At 40.9% G+C, this 21,624-nt stretch overlaps 1 protein-coding gene across 8 annotated transcripts in view; it reads right to left on the bottom strand.

Moving 5' to 3' along the window:
* FHOD3 (formin homology 2 domain containing 3) overlaps window positions 1-21,624 on the bottom strand; it is a 496,822-nt gene that overhangs the window by 118,412 nt on the left and 356,786 nt on the right. For 3 of the 8 annotated variants that reach the window (XM_064379254.1, XM_064379252.1, XM_064379251.1), the window contains exons 8-12: window positions 10,092-10,184; window positions 7,266-7,415; window positions 6,536-6,895; window positions 6,051-6,125; window positions 1,278-1,391 (exon numbers count right to left, since the gene is read on the bottom strand). In XM_064379254.1, the coding sequence (XP_064235324.1) occupies window positions 1,278-1,391; window positions 6,051-6,125; window positions 6,536-6,895; window positions 7,266-7,415; window positions 10,092-10,184 (792 nt within the window). The remainder of the gene's footprint in view (window positions 1-1,277; window positions 1,392-6,050; window positions 6,126-6,535; window positions 6,896-7,265; window positions 7,416-10,091; window positions 10,185-21,624) is intronic. The other 5 variants (XM_064379256.1, XM_064379255.1, XM_064379250.1 and 2 more) reach the window with 4 other exon arrangements.

Consider the following 21,624-nt stretch of genomic DNA (forward strand, 5'->3'; position numbering starts at 1 on the left):
TGACCTCTTCAGGACTACAGGTAATTCTGACTAATCCCAACAGGAGGTGCCTGAGGGTAAAGGACAGAACTACTGACAGGTAAGGGTGTCTTCAAGGTAATCAAATGGTAATGATAATAAGATAATTATCAAGACCTAACTTAGCCTGAGTGTGCCCAGCCGAGGGCCACGCTGCACTGTGGAATCTGAGGACTTGACATCATAGGATCTACATGTCACCTTCAATGTTAACAGTGACATGTGACTAGGCAAACCCTACTGACACCCCTTCCTCCCAGGGCTTAAGGTCTTGCCTGCTCTCAACCCAACCAAACCTCCAATGACCAGCAGCACTCAGCAAAACACACTTCAGAATACACATAGAAGAGGATCTAAATGTGGAACACAGGTTGCTTTAAATTTGCGATTTGAAGCCAGTGATCTCTGTGAATTGCTCACGTCTAGATTCCTGACGAATGAGATGCTGCTGGAAGTTACATGCCATCATCTCCTACACTATCTGCTCCCACCAGATATACACGGTAGGCTTCACACAGCACTCTCGAGTGGACTTTTGTTTGCTCATCAAAATCACCCTCTAAAGTAAGGGTTGGTGTAACTGGCATTTACCTTCAGGGTTTAAATAACTTCTAAGTGAATGAGCTGGAATTCTAACCAGTTTTCTCTAACTTAGCACCCTTGCCATGTAAGGGTAACTTTCTAACTGTTCTAAAATTACAGGTCTTACCTTTCCCTTGTAAACACATCCTTGAGCAATCATTTGCTTCTGGGAGTCTTAATCAGTTAATTTCTGGTGGTCTAATACTCTTGCCAAGTTAAATTCCTTCCATGTGCCCATACAATTCTTTCCTCTTCTGGTAGGTCCTGAACTAATTATACGGCACCTTAATGGGCCCACTACTTTCTGATTTACATAGATTTAATCATTCAACGGTGAAAACTGATGTGTATATAACAAATTGCAGAGCTTACATAAAATCTAGAACATTTTTTAAGGAATGAATCAAAACATTCACACAAATATGTTAGAAGACATTTTTATACTTTCTATGGAAAGTGTGTAGGGAGATGAGACAATAATATTAAAATATCACCTGTAATAAAATATTTGCTTAGTAAATAATCTGAAAGAAAGCGAAAATATTGCTGGCTTCGGACAATGTTCTGTAAAGGAAAATACTTCATGTTACGTCTTTTATTTATATTTTTCCTTTAACCACATTTAATGAAATTGAGGTTGAGGACTGTGAAGCCACCAGCATGCTTGTGGAACTCACCTTTCCAACCTGGCCTCCTGTGGAGGTGAGACAGACGACGTGGGGGTGGTGGGCACACTAGATCCAGATGGGGGTCTTGAGGAGTGGTAAGAGCTGTTGCCAAAGTTGCTGTATCTAAGAAGTGCAGAGGTTTAAGTTGGGGGAAAAAGGACAGAGAAATGAGTACAAGTCAGTAAATAAGACTTAGCAAACCATTTTAATTTTTGCAAGAGAAACAAGTCTATGCTACCACTGTTAATGGTAATTCTACGTAAAGAGGTTTGTTCCTTAACTTTTTTGTCCTGATAATTTCTCATAGGAGGAGTTTCCCAAAGTCCAAAACCACTAGGCAGCAAGATTTATGGCAAAAGGTTTAAATAAAACCCTAACATGTCCTGTCTTTTTAAATGTACATTAAAATTATTTGCTAACATAAATTAAACATCCAAATCATTTTCACTGGAACCATGAAGATTTTCCTTGCCTCACATGGTGGCACAATTAGTGTTAATTCCATCACAGGTCTGTAAGAAATACTATACGATTGGCTAAAGAAACATCTTATTTAAAATTCCACTTTAGTATTTCCAAATCAATTTCATTAATTCAATGTAATCCCATGGTATGCTCACTGATTGAGGAGTAACTCTCTCCAGGCTTTCGGGACTGGCCTGCTCCTTAAAGGTGCATGTATTCATGTTTTCATCCAATGTTTCCCCTGAACCAAAATTATAGCCATGAGGTTTTCATGAGATTTGATTATTTTCCAGACAACTCTGACAAGTTAAAATTTCAAGATTTGTAAAATTCTAGATTTCTGTTTTTCAGAATAGAGGCCCTTTAGCAGACTGTATTTAGTTATCATCACTCAGAGCACTCCCAGAAAACAAATCATCATTTGAAGCCCTAGCATGGGCTCAGACACTCAGGATTACTTACAGCTAATGAGACTCAGAGAGCTTTGCCTGTTAAACCTACCTAGCCACAGAGCAGGACCCACCCCTTCCACTAAACTGGTTAGGTACACTGTAGTAGAATGTGCAGGATCCTAACAGTCACTACGGTATAAGTACACAAAGACCTTCTTGCACATGGAGAATCCAGTCCAAACTCCCATCAACAGAGGTCAGAATCCCTTCTGAAAAGCAAACTAACTTCAAAATGAGTGTATCCTTTGACAGCGTAAGTCAACTTTGGAGAAGATAACATAAGGAAATAATCTTATAGTTATTTGTATATTGAAATGTCATGCAGGAAGATACTTATTGGAGCATTATTTATCTTTTTTTCTTTTTTCTTTCCTGCAAATAGTGGAGCATTATTTAGATCATGGTGGAAAACTAGAAGCTACTCAACCAGGTAACAATGTGGAAATGGCTAAGAAAGTATGATACAGTATTTGTCAATGGAATATTATGCAACCTTTAAAAATAATTACCAGTATTGTAAGTGACAACATGAAAAATGATAATAGGGCTAAATGAAAACATCAGGGTATAATATTATACATAGTTTGATCACATTTGTGCAAAAATATTCTCAAAAGTCAAAAACTAAGTATAGAAAAATACTATAAAAATGGGGTTGTTTTCAAAAAAGAATATAGAAATGAAATTTTAGTTTTCAATAAGAAATTTCATTATTATAACGGAAAATAAAATACTGATATTTTATTTTCCATTATGATACCCAAATCTAATCGATCCTGCGCTGCTAGCTCTGCTCAGCTTGGCTGTTGCTGTCCTTATTTTTTTTATCTAATGTCACATGCCCAGCATGTTCTCAGTGCCAGAGAAGCTCAGAGCACAACACTCTATCCCATCTTCCTCTGTTAACACACCATCTTTGCGAGACTTGGCTTCTGGGCACTAGTTTTCTCTTAAAAAACCCAACACTCTACATGTCAAACAGGTTAATTGCTTCTTCAAGTGAGTGTTGGTTTAATTTTTCAAGAGGGCTCCCAAACCACAGGCCACATAGGAAGCACAAAAGCAAAGGATGAAAGAAACATACAAAGGCAGAAACAGAGAAGGAAGAGAAAGCCAATGAGCAGAGAGGAAAAGAAACTAGGCAGCAGACACTGCAATAAGGGAGGGAAAGAGGAGGCTGCACCCCATGATGCCTAGAGCCCTTGGAGACGAGACCTCGATACAGCTCATTCGGCACAGGCTCCACACCTGTGTCAGCAGCTGCCTGGATGCTCAGCTTGTCATCTTACTCTGGCAGCTAAAGCAATCCCCTTCCCACCACAAGTGGACATCCTGTAGAATGTTTTAACAGGATCACTTTGCTGAAATTGTGTTTAAATGACGCTATGGAAAGAAAACAAGCAGAATATGATTTTCCCTCCTTTTGTTTTTCTAATGGCTAAGCAATTAATTCAAATGCCTCATAGTCTAATTTTGCATCTCAATTTCAGTCAAACTAACTAGATCATACAATTCACTATTCAGCACTTTTTTTTTCTTCATGGAGGGTGAGGGTTCTTTTTGATGACTAACTGGTTGGTCTTTATTATTATAACCCATTCAATTGCAGTCAACCACTGAGTAGTCCATCTGTGGCCACACAGACCCATGAAAACCACAGCAAGTGAACATCAGAAAATCAATAGGAACAAACAATATTTATACAGTATCCAAGCTCCTGTTGGACAACTGATTTTAAAAGTTTACAAACTTTGCTCAGTTAAATCAAAGTCAACCTTCATTTACAAGCAAGCAGCTGTTTTTCACAATTTATGTATCTTCAACTGGACAGCTTATATGTTTCTGTTGCTTCCACCCCCAGGACTATAAGTAGTACTGAAGCTTGCAGACCAAATGGGAAGGATCTGGAGCCCAGGAAAGCCCCAGCCAGGGCCGAGACCATCACCAGAAAGACCAGGATCATGACCATGGGCTAACACACTCTCTGGGAAAGATGACATCGCCAAAATATTTTTCAGCTCCTAACTTGCACATAGATATTATTCTTAGAGGGTGTAAGAGTTATGTTGGATTCATTCGACAAAAACTGTGTGAAAGAGAACAACAATCCTGGAATTGTAGACCTGGAAGAGACCTGCAGTGAACTTGTAGTTTCAAGGTATTCAAATTCAGTTCATTGGGATAATCGCTTGAACCCAGGAGGTGGAGGTTGCAGTGAGCTGAGATCACACCACTGTACTCCAGCCTGGTGACAGAGTAAGACTCCGTCTCAAAAAAAGAAAGAAACTAAGTTTACAACTGCTGGAGGTATGCAAAACCATCCTGGAAACAAGAGGAAATTAATTTTCAGTTCCTCAAGTCCCATATCTGCTCTTTTAAAAAATGGATCTCCCCACACTGCTTGTAGGGTCTCCCAGTCCTTTCTTGCCTCTCCTTCCAAAATAATTTTCCACTTTTAGAAAGAAAAGAAATTCCTGAGCAGGTAGAATCAGTGTGGGACACTGACTTGTGCTATAAAACTTTCAGGGTCCCAAGCAAAGGGAAACATCACTCTTGAGGGAATTCTTTAAGAAGTATGCAGGAAAGAGAAGATGGAGCTTTATTTATCCAGAGAAACAGTAGAAGCATGATCTCATGCCTCATCCCTGTCTACTGCCTACCTACCTGAGAATTGGCCCCAGAGATAAGACTGTTGTCAGGGATGCATATAAGCTCACTTATTTGAACTGAAACACGAAGTCATCCTTCTTCTGACATAAATTAAGTCTCATTTGACTAAGAACTGGCTTTTCTAAGTAGGTATAGTTAGGTGTTTTCCAGAATTAGATCAGTTAAATCTGAAGCCCCAAGGCTTTTTTTTAAAATAAAAAACCATATATATATATATAAAATAGACAAATTACATCAACTATATAAACTTATAATTAAAAAAACTATAGACAGGCTACTTAAAACCTCAACAAAATTTGTTAAAGATCATAGTTCTAGATTAGTCCTCCTATTTATTAGATGAAGGGTCTGATGCCCATAAAGATTGGTCATTTTCATGGTGTGAAGGAGCTGCCTTCAAGGTTGAGGTCCTATAAACCTTCATTTAAAACATGGTACAGCTTCATGTAGAGGAGGGCACCCAGGCTGCAGTCCCCCAAACAGGCTCTGGCAAAACCATCTCGCAGACAAGGACTTGCCTTGGTATGGTGTGGCGAGTGCAGTAAGGAGAGAAAGTGAACGACTGCCCAAATGACAGACAGCAGCCGCGTGTATGGGTTAGGAAATTACTCTGGAACAGGCTTCCTGGGGTTGAAACTGCTCTGCAACATACTAGCTGAATGACTCTGGCCAAGGTCCTTAGCCTTTCTGTGCCTCAGTTTCCTCACTGTAATAAGGGCTTGTAATAAAACCTACTTCTCAAGGGTAAAGTAATACTTTAAAGTACTAATTTCATGGAGAGTCAGCTATTATTATAATTAATCTAACATGAAGTGACCATTAGAATGACCAACTATTGATTTTGGACAACCAACTGTTCAAAATATGCCAACTCTACTCCCAGTTCCCTACTCTGGCAGAGAGCTCCTAATGCAGGCAAAAGTGAAAGGCATTCATACAGGCAGGCACCTGTTAAACATTCTCTGGGTTATTCTGATTTGCACACCTCCCTCTGCTCCTATCTCCATTCTTGATAAGAATTATTTAAGCGTTCACAGTAAAATAATATAATTATATTAATACCTATGAAGTGGTTCAAACTGTAATTGTGCATCATGTTATGGGATGATATTAGCATTCTTGGAAAAGAAAAATGCATATATTAGAATATAAAACAGAAAGCTGTAGAAAAGGGAAAGAAAATAAAGACACCCACCTATTAGAAGAGAAAGACCGGAAGTTGTAAGGCTCAGAGGCGGAATATGTGCTCAAAGAGACAGAATCAGAGGAACTGTCAAAGGAATAAAACCCCACTCACAATGTGGCATGGAAAGATAGCAAAGGATTTTGATATATTCTTCAGAGTCAAAAAGACTTCATGTCACATGGCTGGGTACAAGATATATAAATTTGGACACATACATATGTAAAACCTTATGTTTAAAAACCCATTATTAGTAATCATATTTTAATAAATGATCCCCTTAATTCAAACAGATAACAGTTTTCTCTGCATCTATGTAAACACTGGTCATTATTTAGTCGGGGGTCAGCAACTTAGAGGTATGCCACAACTGCTCTGTGCTTGGGCTGAAATCCACAAAAGAAACATGGCAGAAACCAAGCCAAGGGGTGCAGTTAACACACTGTGTTCTCCTCCCCGAGTTAATCTCAAATAAGCCTCCCTGTGAGCAAATCTACCTGTTTTCCTTCTGGGACTCTGCTTCCTTCTCCTTGGTGGACAGTGGGGAGTCCTCAAAGTCATAGGAGAAGAGGTGGAAGGGGCTGTGGGGCACGTAGGGCAGCTTGTCTATGGTTGGTGACACCTTCAGGGAGCTGGGTGTGGCGGAGGAGGGCCAAGCAGCTGAGGCAGGGGGTGACAGGTGGGCAGACCGGGTGCCCTCAGGCCCACAGGACCCGCTGTGCATGGGGGTCCCGCCTGCAGAGGCGGCCAGGAGCAGCTTTCCCTGCGAGGCGGCATTCGAGACAGCAGGGAGGGCAGAACTCTCGGGAGCAGCATCCTTTCCAGTGGGGGTCTGCCCTGAGGTGAGGCTGAACTTGCTGTTGGGCCAGCAGGGAAAAGGAGGAGAAAGAGAAAAGATTTGGGAGAGAGGGAGCAAAGGTTAGGAAAAAGAGAAAGACAGGCCAAAAGCCACTTCTGTACTGTTATCCTTCACTTCAGAATCCAGCTGTGTTTCTTGAAGTGCAGCATAAAAGCCTGTCACCAGAAGCTTTGGTGTGCCCAAGCAATCCTGACATACTGAGCTTGTCAAACTGGGAGGTAAGACTTATCGAGGGCAAGGAGGCAGCTCTCAGACCAAATCTGGCCTCTGGACATAAGAGACTTTGGGAAGGGATTTAATGGAAGGGATTTAAAGACTCTTCTGCACACTGCCCCTCCCACGTTTCTCCCTGCTGCTTATTTTGGCACCTGAATTTCCACAATTGGAACTTCATGTCTGTCTTGGTCAAATAGCAGATCTGTCCTCCTGCGAAAAAGCCCGACCATGAGGAAAAGGTATTCCACAAAGCCATATACTTTAGTAACTGCTTCCAGAACCTTTCATGAAAGCAGGTATGGCTAAGAGAAAAGGAGAAAAAATGCCAGTGAGGAAGGCAAAGAGCTAAAAAGGAGGGGCCAGGATAATAAAGACAAATTTTGCCCATTTCATACTTTCTCCAGGGCCTCCCACTACGCCTGTGACATCCAGACTCCTTCAGACAGGCCTGATTCCACTACAGTTACAGGTATAAAATCCTGACCTCAGCCCCCTCCACACACAGTAACTACGGGAGGTGATAGATGTGTTCATTGATTGTGGTCATCATTACACAATGTATACATATATCAAATCATCACGTTGTAAACCTTATATACTTTTTTTTTTCCCTGAGACAGAGTTTTGCTCTTGTTGCCCAGGCTAGAGTGCAATGGCGTAATCTTGGCTCACTGCAACCTTTGCCTCCAGGGTTCAAGTGACCCTCCTGCCTCAGCCTCCCAAGTAGCTGGGATTACAGGCATTCACTACCACATCTGTCTAATTTTGTATATTTAGTAGAGATGAGGTTTCATCATGTTGGTCAGGCTGGACTTGAACTCCTGACCTCAAGTGATCCGCCTGCCTCAGCCTCCCAAACTGCAGGGATTACAGACATGAGCCACCGCACCTGACACTATATACAATTTTTAATTTGTCAGTTAAGTATTATAAAACTAAAAAAAGAGCTTTCCATCTTCAAGGGGCTGGATTTAGACACTTGGACATTTTAACACATACATTCATAATCTGGGAATCTATGTTAAACTTTGCATTTTTCCAGTCTTCTCCCAGAGAACTTGACTCCCAGCCATGTTCATATGAACGTGGAATATGAGCTGTCTTCTTTTCTGCCTCAAATTCAGAGCTCTACCTGTACATAAGGGCAGGCACACCAGTTTCCCTGGGTTGAGGGGAAGATGGTCATGCTGTAGCGAGCTCAGGGCACTGCCCCCGGGAGGAGCACACACTAAGCAGAAGCCAGCAGGAAGCGAGGCGGCAGAGACACCAACCCAACAGAAGGAAGGGAAAATCCTTTAAGGTCTCAGAAGTTTACGCCAGAGAACAAGTAACATCCAGATGAAGGTTAATGAATACCTAGGTACTAACAAGATCAAGCTCTGGTATTTAACATGCACATGTTTATTTCCTAACACTGAAAAGCCTAATTGTCTTGGGTAAAGGATGCCCTCTGGCATCACTTTGTGGAGTCAGACACTCTTCTGGGCATAAGGTAAACAATCATCTACCTGTATAAACAACAACCCTAGGTAGAGACAGCACACCACTAACAGGGATGCCTTTGAAGGCTGCCCTTTCCAGCCAGATTCTTCCATCTGGTCTGAAGGTGCAGAAGCATGTGCATACCTGAGGGTTTAAGGGTTTGTGCGGTTGGGACAGAACACACACCTTTAGGCAGATAGGGAGGCATATCCCTGTTTCAGTGATAGTCTACAGAATTTCCTACAGCTCATCATCAACTGATGGTGGGATGGTGACCAAACATCCTCCCTTTCCAGAGCACCTCTAAGTAATCAATCACTAGCTCTAAGCACGGCAGGGGCTCTGTTTCACGCTTATCTTGTCTGAAATGTGTGGCTAATTCTCTATCATCAGCTCATTCCTTTCCTCTCTCCACATCCTGCTGGCTTCTTCTCAGACATTTCCAAATGGCAGGAAGCAATCATTAGTTTGTCAGTTCAGAGAAGATTCTATGACCCCTGGGCATGGCAGGAGTCTGAGTGTCAAATGAGCTCATCTGAGAGCTTGTGTGTGCACTGCTAGCCAGGCAGATAAGGCATCAGTAGCAAAGACTCCATTAAATTTAAAGTTGGCAAGAGAAAGATTTTACTCAGATCCATCCAAAATCTTTTCGTTTTGCTTATTGTAGGAAAAAAAAACAGTAAAAATGTCTATTTGCAGTGGCAATCAATTAAGTGAAGAAAACCATTCTTCACTTAATTTAAAATAATTTAGAATTATTTCTGAATACTGGAAAATAAAACTACCCACGAGGAATTTTTATTGTTTTTGCAGACATTATTTGGGGAAAATATCTAAAGAATTTAAAAATATCTGCAAGGTGCCTGGGTCTGTCAGCATTGCCTGAGGATAGAAGGAAAGCACTGTGCAAAGGAGGTGAGTAGAGGACAGCAAAATCCCCAAAGGGCTACAGAGTTATGTTAGTTGTCTTGGGTGTGAAAATAAATACTGGGAAATTTTGCTGTGACGCATGGGGTGACAATGTTACTGTTCGTTTGGATAAAAGAACAAACCTGAGTCATTAATATAGTAGTTACCTACACATTTTAGCTAATATTGTACTGGTAAAATCAGGAAAAAGGGAACATGTGGAATTCTTACTACAATGCTGAAAGAGAGAGAATCTTCTTAGGGGAGATGAGCCTTTTTAGTCACCGTCAATCTCACCGAGCTAAAGCACTCAATGAGGGAGGGAGCAGTGGGGAGAAAACCAGTGATTTTTCCATAAAGTATGGTTAGGAAGGCAGGATTTCAATAACAAGTGCAGTTCTCTAATGAAAACATGCTCAGGTATTTCTACAAAACCAGTGGTTCTGTGGCTCTGTGAACAGGGTAAGTAAGGGTTTGCAAGTGGGAGCCAGTGAGGAAGGGAGGTGGCCACTAGAAGGTGGTGAACTATCATTAGGAAGGAGCCTCCCACTTTTAGTGTGAGCTTGGGAGGCTCCAGTCCTAGGTACCTGTCCTTGCCCTGACAGGAGGCATCATCCTCTCTCTCTTCTTCTGAATTGGGCTCCGTGACTGGCTGCTCCTCTTCCTCTTCCTCCTCCTCCCTGAGACAAGGCCAGGAAAAGAGAAATGCACACAGACAAGATGGAAAAGTGAGATGAGCATTATAGACAAACAGAAAGATGAAGCAAAATAAATAAATAAAATAAAATAAAATAAATCCCAGCTGGCTGAAATGAAGAAAAAACATACTTAGTCTGTTAAGATACAAGAGACAGTTCTGAGATGGGGGACTTTAAATGTAGGGTAGAGATGTAAGAAACCAGAAGAGGCCAAATTTCTTTGTCAAGCTAGCTAGATGCCACTACCCTGCACCCCCCACAGGCAATTCAGAGAAGCTTCTGGCCTTGGGCAGACCTCCTCTGGTTTTTCTCCTCCACACAGAATCATCCAGTAAATGTTTTTGGTGATGACCAGCTGAAGCAACAAGGGTCCTCACATCTTCACTGCATCCCTCCTGATTGGAAACCAGAGAGGGGCAGGCCAATTTGGCATGGACTAACCTCCATGGTAGAGGTATGGTTTTGGCATGGCCACCCTCATTCTCACCAAGTGGCCACCCCTGACCCTCAGTGAGAGTGTTTCAGGGGTACAGTTCTACTCCCACTTCAAGGGTGGCACATAGTCCAAGTGGGGTCATTTCATGTCACACCTAGGGTTTCTCCTGGTACCATTAGGGATGACTCACTATAAGGACACCCTGAATCCAAGAAAAACATAGTTGAACCAGGAGAAAGGGAGAGGAAAGCAGTCCTCCCGTCCATTTTAATGCCTGTATCCAGCAATCTGGAGCTCTACCCTAGCCTGTTACTAATGGAAGACAATAGATCCTCTTTGCTGCTTAGGGTAGTTTCAGTTGGGTTTTGTCCTTGCAGCTATAAGTGCAGTCTAAAAACTTTAATAACTGGGACATTCTCTTTCTGTGGCCTCTAAATCCTGTCAACATCTGACTTATGTCACAGTCCGCATGGAAAACCTGTTCAGTGCCCTGCTGGGCTTCTCAATCCCTTGCTTTGCTGGACTTCTCAATCCCTTGCCTTGCTGGACTCCAGTGACCTTCACCTTCAGCCTCTCCCACTCCAGACCTCACCATCATACAGAACTAGTCCACCTTGGAAATCTTACCTCCAATCTTCCCACCCCGACCACAAACGCCCATTCACCCAAATCTCTCACTCCTTTCCTCCCACCCAAATTCTTCAACTTCCTAACGCATGTGCATCCTCTACTTTCTCAATGTCCCCAGCACCTTCTTGCTTTCAGTCCTTACAGATCCACCAGGTCTCACTCCAGGCATTATCCACCATGATCTTTAACTCTGTGATTCCACTGTCCTTCAGCTGTGTTCTTTTCCTTTTCACCAACATATAAAATATATACAGAAAAGTACACAAATCACTGAATTTTCACAAAATCAACACATGTATCCAACCAGCACCCCCTCAATAGTCTTTGCCAATTGCTTCCCTCTCCCACCCCACATCAAGTTAGCTTTGCCTGGTTTTATTCTCCATCTAAAAGGAATCATAATCTGTCTAGCCTTCGTTCAACATTACACCTGTGGGGTTCATCTACATAGTTATGTATACTTGAAGATCATTCATTCTTATTGTGTATTGCAGTAGTTTACCCATTCTACTGCTGCTGACACTTGAGTACCCTTCAGTGTGGGGCTATTTTGAATAGTGCTGCCATAAACACTGTAGTACATGTCTTCTGGTGAATATATGCATATATTACTGTGTACTATAGATCTCAGGATGTAATTTTTGGGTCACAAGATAAGCTTGAGTTCATCTTTATTAAAAAATGCCATTTAAAAAAATGATGGGACGAATTACCATCCCCATAAGTGGTAGATGAGCATTCTGATTGTTTTATATTCTTGCCAAGATCTGATAATTTTGTCTATTTCATTTTAGCCATCAATCTGTGGGTAGTGATGTCTCACTGTGCTTTCAGTTTGCTTTCTCTAGTGACTAATGAAGTTGGGCACATTGTCGCATTTTTAATGTCAATTTGGATATGCTCGTCTTTGAAGCGTCAAAGTAATTTTTTTCCCATTTAAAAAAATAGCCATTTTTTTATTTGAAGAAGTGTTTTTAATATCATTTGTCCTTTGTCATTTATATGTGCCGTAAACATCTTTTCCTTTTCTGTGTAATGTCTTTGCATTCATTTAATGTCATGTTTTAATACATAGAAGTTCTTAATAAGGTCCTGTTTATCTTTGTTTGATGGGCAGTGCCTTTGTGTGCTGTTTTAACTTTTTTGTTTATACACGAGGTCTTACAGATAGTCTCTATGTGTCCTTCTAAAAGGTTTATTTCACTAACTTTCACATTTACATTTGTAGTACATCTCTAATAGATTTTTGTGTACCATGTAAGATAGAGGTCAGATACATTTTTTTCCCTCCATCAGTATGCAATAAGCCCAGAACCATTTAGTAAAAGGCCCTTCTCTCCACTTCAGTATCTTGTTCACAAATCAAGTAAATATGTATTAAAATATATATTTGTAGATTTCTGGACTTTTTCTCACAAATCAACTTGTCTTTTGCTCTACTATTGACTGGAATTATGTTAAATTTATACACAAATTGGAAGAACTGACATCTATGCTGAGTTTTTAAATCCATGGTTGTGATATAGCCTTTATTTAGATCTAATATTACTGCAATCTTAATTTCTCTTAATAGTGTTTTAAATTTTTACAGAGGTCTTAGATATCTTTATTTTTAGGTATAAATTTGGATGCTATTGTATATGTTATCAAACTCTAAATTTCATTTTCTATTTGTTGATGGAATATAGAAATAAAATTAAATTCTGTCAATTTAGTTTGTATCCAGCAATTTTTCTAAATTTATTAATTATACCATTCATAAACAGTCTTTTAGATTTCCTCTGTAGACAATCATTTTATCACTAAATAATGATGGTTTTACTTCTTTTCAATTCATCTGCCTTTCCTCTTCCTTCCCCTGTTCCACTTGCTAGCACCTCCAACATGATGATGAAATGAAGATAGTGATGCTTCCTTTTCTTGTTCCAAATCTCAGGGAAAAGTATAAGGTTTATCATAGCTTTTTTGGTAAATAGGCTTCATTTAAAAAGTTTCCTTCTAATCCTAGTTAAAAATTTTTATTATAAACAAATATTAAAGTTCTGTCAAATGTCTTTTTTTCTTTTAAGATAATCATATGATTCTTCCTTTTTTCTGTTAAAGAGTTACAAAGACTGCTTTTTTTAAGAAAAAGTTAAACCAACCTTACATACCATGAATAAACTTAATAAAGATAATACATTTTGTTGTATTATCTTTTGATATACAGCTGGAATACATTTCTTAATATTTTATTAAGTTTCTTTACATATCTATTTTGGAAAGAGATTGATCTATAATTCCCCTCTTATAATGTGCTTGTCAGATTTTGAAATCAAGGTTATGCATGCCCTATAAAGAGTTAGGTAGGTAGAGGAATTGAGAGCTGTGTAACTAAGGAGGGAGAGACAGATCTGGACTCGGGGTGCCTGTAGCAGAAACAAGGAGAGCAGCGAGACAGCATCCCTCCTGTCATGGCAGAAGCCACAAACAAGGACATCTAAGCCATCCTTCTTATTTATTTATTTATTGACAGAGCCTGGCTCTACCACCCAAGCTAGAGTGCAGTGGCGCAACCTTGGCATCTCAGCTCACTGCAGCCTCCGCCTCCTGGGTTCAAGCGATTCTTGTGCCTCAGCTTTCCGAGTAGCTGGGACTACAGGCATGTACCACCACACCTAGATAATTTTTGTATTTTTAGTAGAGAAGGGTTTTTACCGTGTTTGCCAGGCTGGTCTTGAACTCCTAATCTCAAATGATCCACCCACCTCAGCCTCCCAAAGTGCTGGGATTATAGGTGTGAGCCACCAGGCCTGGCCTCAGCCATCCTTCTGAGCTTGGCACAGCACATCCTCACACACCACCCCCCACTAACTTCAGTCCTTTTTTCCTCCATCTGCTCCCACAGCCGCCAAACTATACCCACAATCTCCATCATGAAGCCACCTTCCCTCAGCTTGATCAGGCGTTTGCAGATGTTATTACTCTGGTCCACACAAAACGCCCTCCACCTTGCCAATCCATAGGCCTCTCATCTTTAAAACAAAACACTGAGCCCCTCCCTCCAAAATTCCTTGATTCCATTTACCCTCCCAGGTAGAGCTGGAGAGGTTCTAGAGCCAGACTGCCTGGGTCTGCTCTCCAGCTCTACCACTTTTGAGCCCTGTGACCTTGGACTCCACTTTACTCATCCTTACATGAGGGAGTAACAGTACCTATCTCCTAGCAGGAATGCATTATTATGTAAAAGCACGTTGTCTTTTTGATCCATCTCTTTTTCACATGGCTGTCTCACAGGTACTTAAAGACAGCTATACGAAGCTACATCCCAAGCTGTCTTCTCTTTGGGCTCAACATCCTCAGATCCCACAATAAATCTTCACATGATGTGCGTGTTGTAGCTTTGCTATCACAAGTGGCAGGGCAGAACCAATGGCGGACAGCACAATGACCCACTTGGAGGGTCTACATCCAGGATGCCCCATGGCCAGAGCACTGGCCTTGCCTATAATGCAAAGGGGTGGAGAAGGAAATACCCTCTCCTAGGGCACAGGACTTTCTAGGCTTGATTTTACTTAGTTCCAAACTTTGATAACATCAGTCAAATGAAATGATATTTTGTGCTAATAATATTTAAGACTGAATAATTAATTCTGACAACTTTGCTTTTCTCAAGCTAGATTTTCTTGTAAAGTGTAACCTAATTGTGTTTATATTTGTGCTAAAGAATTCTGGGTGTTTGGCCTTTGGCTTTCCAATACCTCCACAGGTCTTCTGCTTGTGATTGACAAGGAGTTACTCTAGGACACAGGCCTGTTTCAAATCCATTAGGTATTTTCTTTTTCACCACAAAGAGTCCCAGATTTGAGGTTACCCTGTTCATGTTGGAAAAGCAATTCAGAGGCCTGAAGCCTGACCAGTTCTGCAGGCCGCAGTTTCTGTCAAAGCCAATTTAATATCTTGGATTTGAGTCTCAGGCTAATGTCATATTTCTCAGGCTTCAAAACACCAAAAGGAAAATAAATGTGGCTGAGCTGTTTCAGAAACACAATACAAACATTCAAAATAATGTAAAAGTATGTTCTAAGACCAAAGCAATCAGAATGAGAAAAGATTGAGCAATAAACTGGGAGAAGACATTTGCAATAAATCTAATAGACAAACTCAAATCAAAGATATAAGAAAATATGTTTTAAACTCCAAAAACTATAAAATGAACAAAATACATGAACACAGTCGACAAAGTTTTATAAAGAGATATTTTATACTCACTATCAATCAGGGCACTATAAATTAAGGCCACAAAGAGATACCATTTCTATCTTCTTAGTAAAATTAGAAGTCTAATGATACCACGTGCTGAAAAGAATGCAAGTCAACTAACTCATATATATCATTGATACGAAGATATCTAGGTATTACCACCTGGCAAGATATTTTTCAGTATCTTTACAAGATAATTAACACTATCTTGTAAAATTAAACACTGATCTCATGACCTAAAGGTGGCATTGCTATACCCTAGGACAGTGATTCTGAACCAGGGTTATTCTGCCTCTACCCCCAGGGACATTTGTAAATATCTGGATACATTTTTAGTTATCACAACTGGAGTGGAGGGCAGGGAGTACTACTGGCATCTAGTAGGCTGACACAAGGATGCTGTAAAACATCCCACAATGCACAGAATACCTCCACAACAAGGAAGTATTCAGTTCAAAACATCAACAGTGCTGAGGTTAAGAAACCTTCCCTAGGGATACTGAAGCACCAGTGTACTAGGATGAGAGTCCAAGGATGTTCTCAGCAGCACTATCTGTAGTTGTCAGAAGCTTGAAATGACCCAAATGTCCACCAAGGAGAAAAAAACATAAAAAGATTGTGGTAAATTTCAGGCAGTGAAAATGAATGAACCACCGCTTCACATTACGATATGGAGGACCACCAGACACATAATGCTGAGTGACTGAAACAAGTCCAAGAAGGAACATACATTTTACAACAAAGCCCAGAAAATCAGAATTGTATAATCTAATGTGACACACGTGTGTAATGATACTTCAAAAACCGCATCCATTCAAGTACAGAGAAAAAAATAAAAGTAAAAAATACTAAAAAGAAAAGCCCGTAAAACAATGATAAACACACATTAAAGTGTTGGTTACCCAGGTTTAGGAATGGGAGAGTGAGAAGCACACAGACAGATGTAAATTAGAAGTAACACTTTGCTTTTTCAGTTAGGTCATAGTCTCCTTGATGTTCTATTATATTAATAAATATTATATAAAATATACTAGAAGATAGTGATCCACAGATCAGTGATGACATTGTGTTATTAACCAAGGACAATGATTAACCCACTTCTGTACAATTAGGATTTTTAAACTATGTAATGAAACAGTTTTTTAAAATTTCTTTAGAGGTTCAGGGACACATATGCAGGTGTGTTATATAGGTAAACTCATATTATAAGGGTTTGTTGTACAGATTTCTTCACCCAGGTACTAAGCCTAGTATGCAATAGTTATATTTTTCTCTTCCTCTCCCTCCTTCTATCCTCTGCCTTCAGGTAGGTCCTAGTATCTGTCGTTACCCTCTACATGTCCATGTATTCTCATCATTTAGCTCCCACTTATAACTGAGAAGATGCAGTACTTGGTTTCCTGTTCCTGCATTAGTTTTCTAAAAAAGCAGTCTAATTATGGCACAAAGGCTTTATCTCCCTCTATTTAACAAAAAAAAAATTTTTTGGAGACGGATTTTTGCTCTGTCGCCCAGGTTGGAGTGCAGTGGCACCATCTTGGCTCACTGGAACTTCTGTCTCCTGGGTTCAAGCCCTGCCTCAGCCTCCCAAGTAGCTGGGATTACAGGCGTGCACCACCACACCAGGTAATTTTTGTATTTTAGTAGAAACGGGGTTTCACCATGTTGGCCAGGCTGGTCTTAAACCACTAACCTCAAGTGATCTACCTGCCTCGGCCTTCCAAAGTGCTGGGATTACAGGCGTGAGCCACCGCGCCAGGTTTAACAAATTTTACTGAGCATTTACGTGCAAACATGCTGGGATGCAGTGGCTAAACGAAGTCCCCACCCTTGGATTACAGACCAGTGGGGGCGGAGACACTAAACAACTAATTGTAGCAGGAAGTATTCAACCCACGGGGCCCAAGTTACCCTAAATGATTCCGCAGTGCTGTTGAAGCAAAACTTGGCTGTTTAAGGCTAAAGAGGACCTGAGTAAGGGACAAGATGGAATTTCCCACATGACATTCCCTTGCGTAACATGTCTACTGACCTAGGATCAAGTCTAGTTTGCCTAGCTAATCTCTAATCCCTTATCACTTCTCCAACTTCATATCCCACTCTGCCTTCATGAACCTCCCCACCCAGTCTTTATGCAGTCTACTGATACATCAAGCTTCGACCCAACACCAAAGACATTTCACTCTTGGAGTCCTTGCAAGAGCCATTCTTCGTCACTAGAGTTACTTTTCCTGCTCTGTTTCTCCAGGAGACCCTGCCCACAGCCCTGGGTCAGCCAATAAGTACTTATTGCTCCAAGGGACAGCCAATAAGTACTAGCTGCCTGCTGCAGTTCCATGGCCCTGAGGACCTAGCACAGTGCTCAGCACAGAGGCTCTTGCTATAGTTGATCCAAGGGCAAGATTCACAATTACTTGGAGATGACCTCAGAGATCTCCCATGTTGCAGAGAAGAAAGATGGGGTCTAGAGAGGGCAAGACCAAACAAGTTGCCAGTAAAAACTCTGCTCTCCTAATATCCAGGCCAGATTCCTTTCTACCATGCCAGGCTACCCATGAAACTAGAGCACAATCTAAACTGTTTTCATCACTGCACAGTTTCTTCTAAGCATTAGTCTCCTGACCTGTGCTTGTCAATCCTTCTTTCACACAGCACAGACAAAAATAATCCCTTGTATTAGACAAGGCTGTGTATGGCTCCCAGAAGACCAGCTCAGGGCCCAGTCACCCCAGACTTGCCTAATCGTCCTGAAAGCCTAGAGGAGCAGTGCCTTATGACCCATATGTGGTAACTAGTCAAAAACCTGTCTTAAGGTTTAGATAAAATGCAGACATTTAAACTGTCCCATTTAATTCTATAAAATGCACAGGACATAAGATTAAAAAAATTCATAGAAATATTTTGTTACATTTATGGCAAAGAACGTGGCCCTCTGGGCTCAGTCTGCAGCCTTCTGTGTTATTGAATCCTTAAATTGCAGTGTGATCTTAGCCTCACAGTGACTCACACTTTCTGTTAACTTTAAGGCTGTTTCTAGGTCACCGAGGGCCCAAGATACATTTGAAAACTTCCAATTAGCAATCTTAATCAGTTAAGACAAATATCTGGCCAACTTGAATCAGTGATTTCACTTAAAAGTAGAGTTTTGTTAGCCTTCAAGTTTTTTAAAAAAGTTTCTGTGAAAGATTTTTACCAGCCAAGAGGATGAAAAGACATCTAACAGAGCCCAGCTGTTGCTCTGATGTTTCCATGGTGAGAACCCAAAGTTAGACAGGAAAGTATTTATTGTCCCTGTATCATGCAAAGGTTAGGAGGAGTATAAAGTATAGCTCATGGATCCCAAATATACCCCAGAAGCTGGACTATGGGCTAGGACCTTAATACGTAAGCCATTATTTTGCTCTTTTGTTTTAGAATCAAATAAATATTAAAGGACCCAGCACATTATTTCTGGTGAAACATGGAGTAGTTTAAAATAATGGAATTCAAGTCTGCAGATTATAAACATCAACAGAAAAAAAACACAATTAGTAACTGGGGTTACAGATTTATTCAGGTGTAAAACAAATGGACCTAGTGATAACTATAGACTACGAGGCTTCTCACTGCTTTCTGTATATACCTTGATTCTGTGTTTAAAAAAAAAAAAAAAAAAAAAAAAAAACTTTATTCTAAGCCAGAGATATTCATTGCTTTAAATGTCCCTTAGAAGTTGACAGAGCAGAAGAGAAACTAGGATGAAGGTAAGCTGCATTTTTCTAAGAACTTTGGAAACAGCAGGAACACTAAGCATAGTCCCCTGCTGAGATTTTAGGAAGGCAGCCTTCAGAGGCAAAAAACAGCCTTGCTCATTACCCTTAAAATAAAGGGAAGTACACTGGAATGAAAGCCTCCAGTTCTGACTGTTATAGCTGGAAAAATCCAATTGTGTGGATATGAGACATATTTTGCCACTTCCAGAAGTTGTACAATCACTAATCTCTTCTGTGTTTTTCACATATGGAAGATAACACCCTCCTAAACCAGGACAAGCTCAAGGCTGTTGAGGGCGGCCTTGGGAGGTCCAGAAATGGGGGCAACTAACACTCTCTATAATGCATGCCTCAACACTTCATGTCTCTCCACCCCACTGGTAACCTCCAGCCTAGAGATTCGCATCCTTGAGGCATATTATTTTAAAGTGTGAATGCTCAAGTCCTCCTTTCAGATATCACATTCAAGTGTTCTGGGGTAGAACCTGAACGTGGGTTAATTTAGATGCTTGGCAGGATTGAAAACCACTACCCTAGTCTAACCTATCAATGTTTCTCAGTAGCTTGGCATCAATAGCCACAACCCATGTCCCTGCTGCCACTCTCCCTTGCCTCTAATCCAATCCCCACCAGGCAGGCAGGTAGACAGGCAGCTCTTCAAATGTGCACAACTGAGCCTCACATACTGACTAATAACCGGACTCTGTGCTGTGGTTTCCCAGGCTCTGCAGGACCTGCTCTGCTCACTGTGCAACCTCATCTCCACTCTGTGCCACCTGTCTCCGGCCACACGCTACAGCCTCACCTCCCGAGATGCCTATTAGATACACAGCTATATCAAGCCCTTTTCTCCCTTTGCTACTGCATATGGCATGCCCTTGGCCTGGGGAGCTCTTCTCTTACTCTTCTCATCCTTTGGGATTCAACCTAAATGCCTAAGGAGGTTTTCTGGAGTAGCCCGATCACACTATTCTCTTTTCTAAAGAACTTTTTAAAGTGAATATTTACTATGGGAATTCATACTCCCTTTGAGAAAGAAAGTATGCTTATACTACTACTGATAACAGTTAAGTCCCTTTGAATAGCAATAATCACTGTCATACATTTGGTGGATAAACTTCTAGATTTAAAAACAAAACAGAAACATCTTATTCTACAATCTTTTTACACAGAAAATGACTTGACAACCATGTTGGCACTTCTGATATTCATACTGTGCATTTCTTCTACCTGCTGGTGGCATCTGCCACATAAATCATCTAAAAGTAGTAGATGTTCTACTGACCTAGCTATTCCCCAATTGTTCGCTATGCTGTACCACAGGGTCGCAGTAATGCCTCTCCCTGCCCACATCCTTGTGCACTTCTGGAGGGTTTCCTCAAAGATATACTCTTGTATCCCTGATATCCGCTACCACACGGCCCTGCTGGCTTGCTTCAAAAGTCCTCTTCCAATGCTACTCATATTTACTTGCTACACTATTTGCATGCTGTCTTATGAAAGTGTATGTTTTGTAAGGTTTATGTTCACCATTGTATTCTCAGATTCTAGAACATGGGAGGCACAGGGAAATAGGAGTTGGGGCTGGGCACAGTGGCTCATGCCTGTAATCCCAGCCCTTTGGGAGGCCGAGAAGGACAGATCACTTGAGGTGAAGAGTTCAAGACCAGTCTGGCCAACATGGTGAAATACCATCTCTACTAAAAACATAAAAATTAGCCAGACGTGCTCACTTGAACCCAGGAGGCAGAGGCTGCAGTGAGCTGAAATGGTGCCACTGAACTCCAGCCTGGGTGACAGAGCAAGACTCTGTCTCAAAACAACAACAAACCCCAAAACAAACAAACAAAAACAAACAAAAAAGAAAATAGTTGGATAAACAAATGAGTATGATTTGTTCCTTTAGTCCCAGAAGATAGTATTCCTGTCTTAACAAAGTCAGTAATTATAAAATCAAAGGTCATAAGATGTCACTACTAAGAAGTCTTTTAATGTAAGGCTGCTCTGAAATAACATACCCAGTGTTGAGGGCTTCTTTTCCAGAGAACTGGAGGCTTGCTCATTTACTTATAAACATGAGCTATCATGGATGTGAACCCAAGTCCACAAATGCAAACAAAAACCAAGGTAGAGTCCAAGGTACTTCATAGTTGTTTTTTTTTTTTTCCCTGATTCCATGAACAAAATTATATGCCCCTCCATTTGGAAGGCAGTTTTGCAAAGCTTTGTTATGGATGAAAAAATATTTAGAAAAAAAACAGCTTCTGAAGTCTGGAAATTCAGTATGTATTTCATACTCAAAGGCCTGCCCACCTGCATGTAGCCATGACATGTCCACCCCCAGTATCCCTGCTCCATCCAA

This window comes from Aotus nancymaae, unplaced genomic scaffold (genome assembly GCF_030222135.1).
Source record: "Aotus nancymaae isolate 86718 unplaced genomic scaffold, 86718_ANA_hifiasm-v0.15.2.pri h1tg000020l, whole genome shotgun sequence".
Classification (NCBI taxonomy): Eukaryota; Metazoa; Chordata; class Mammalia; order Primates; family Aotidae; genus Aotus; species Aotus nancymaae.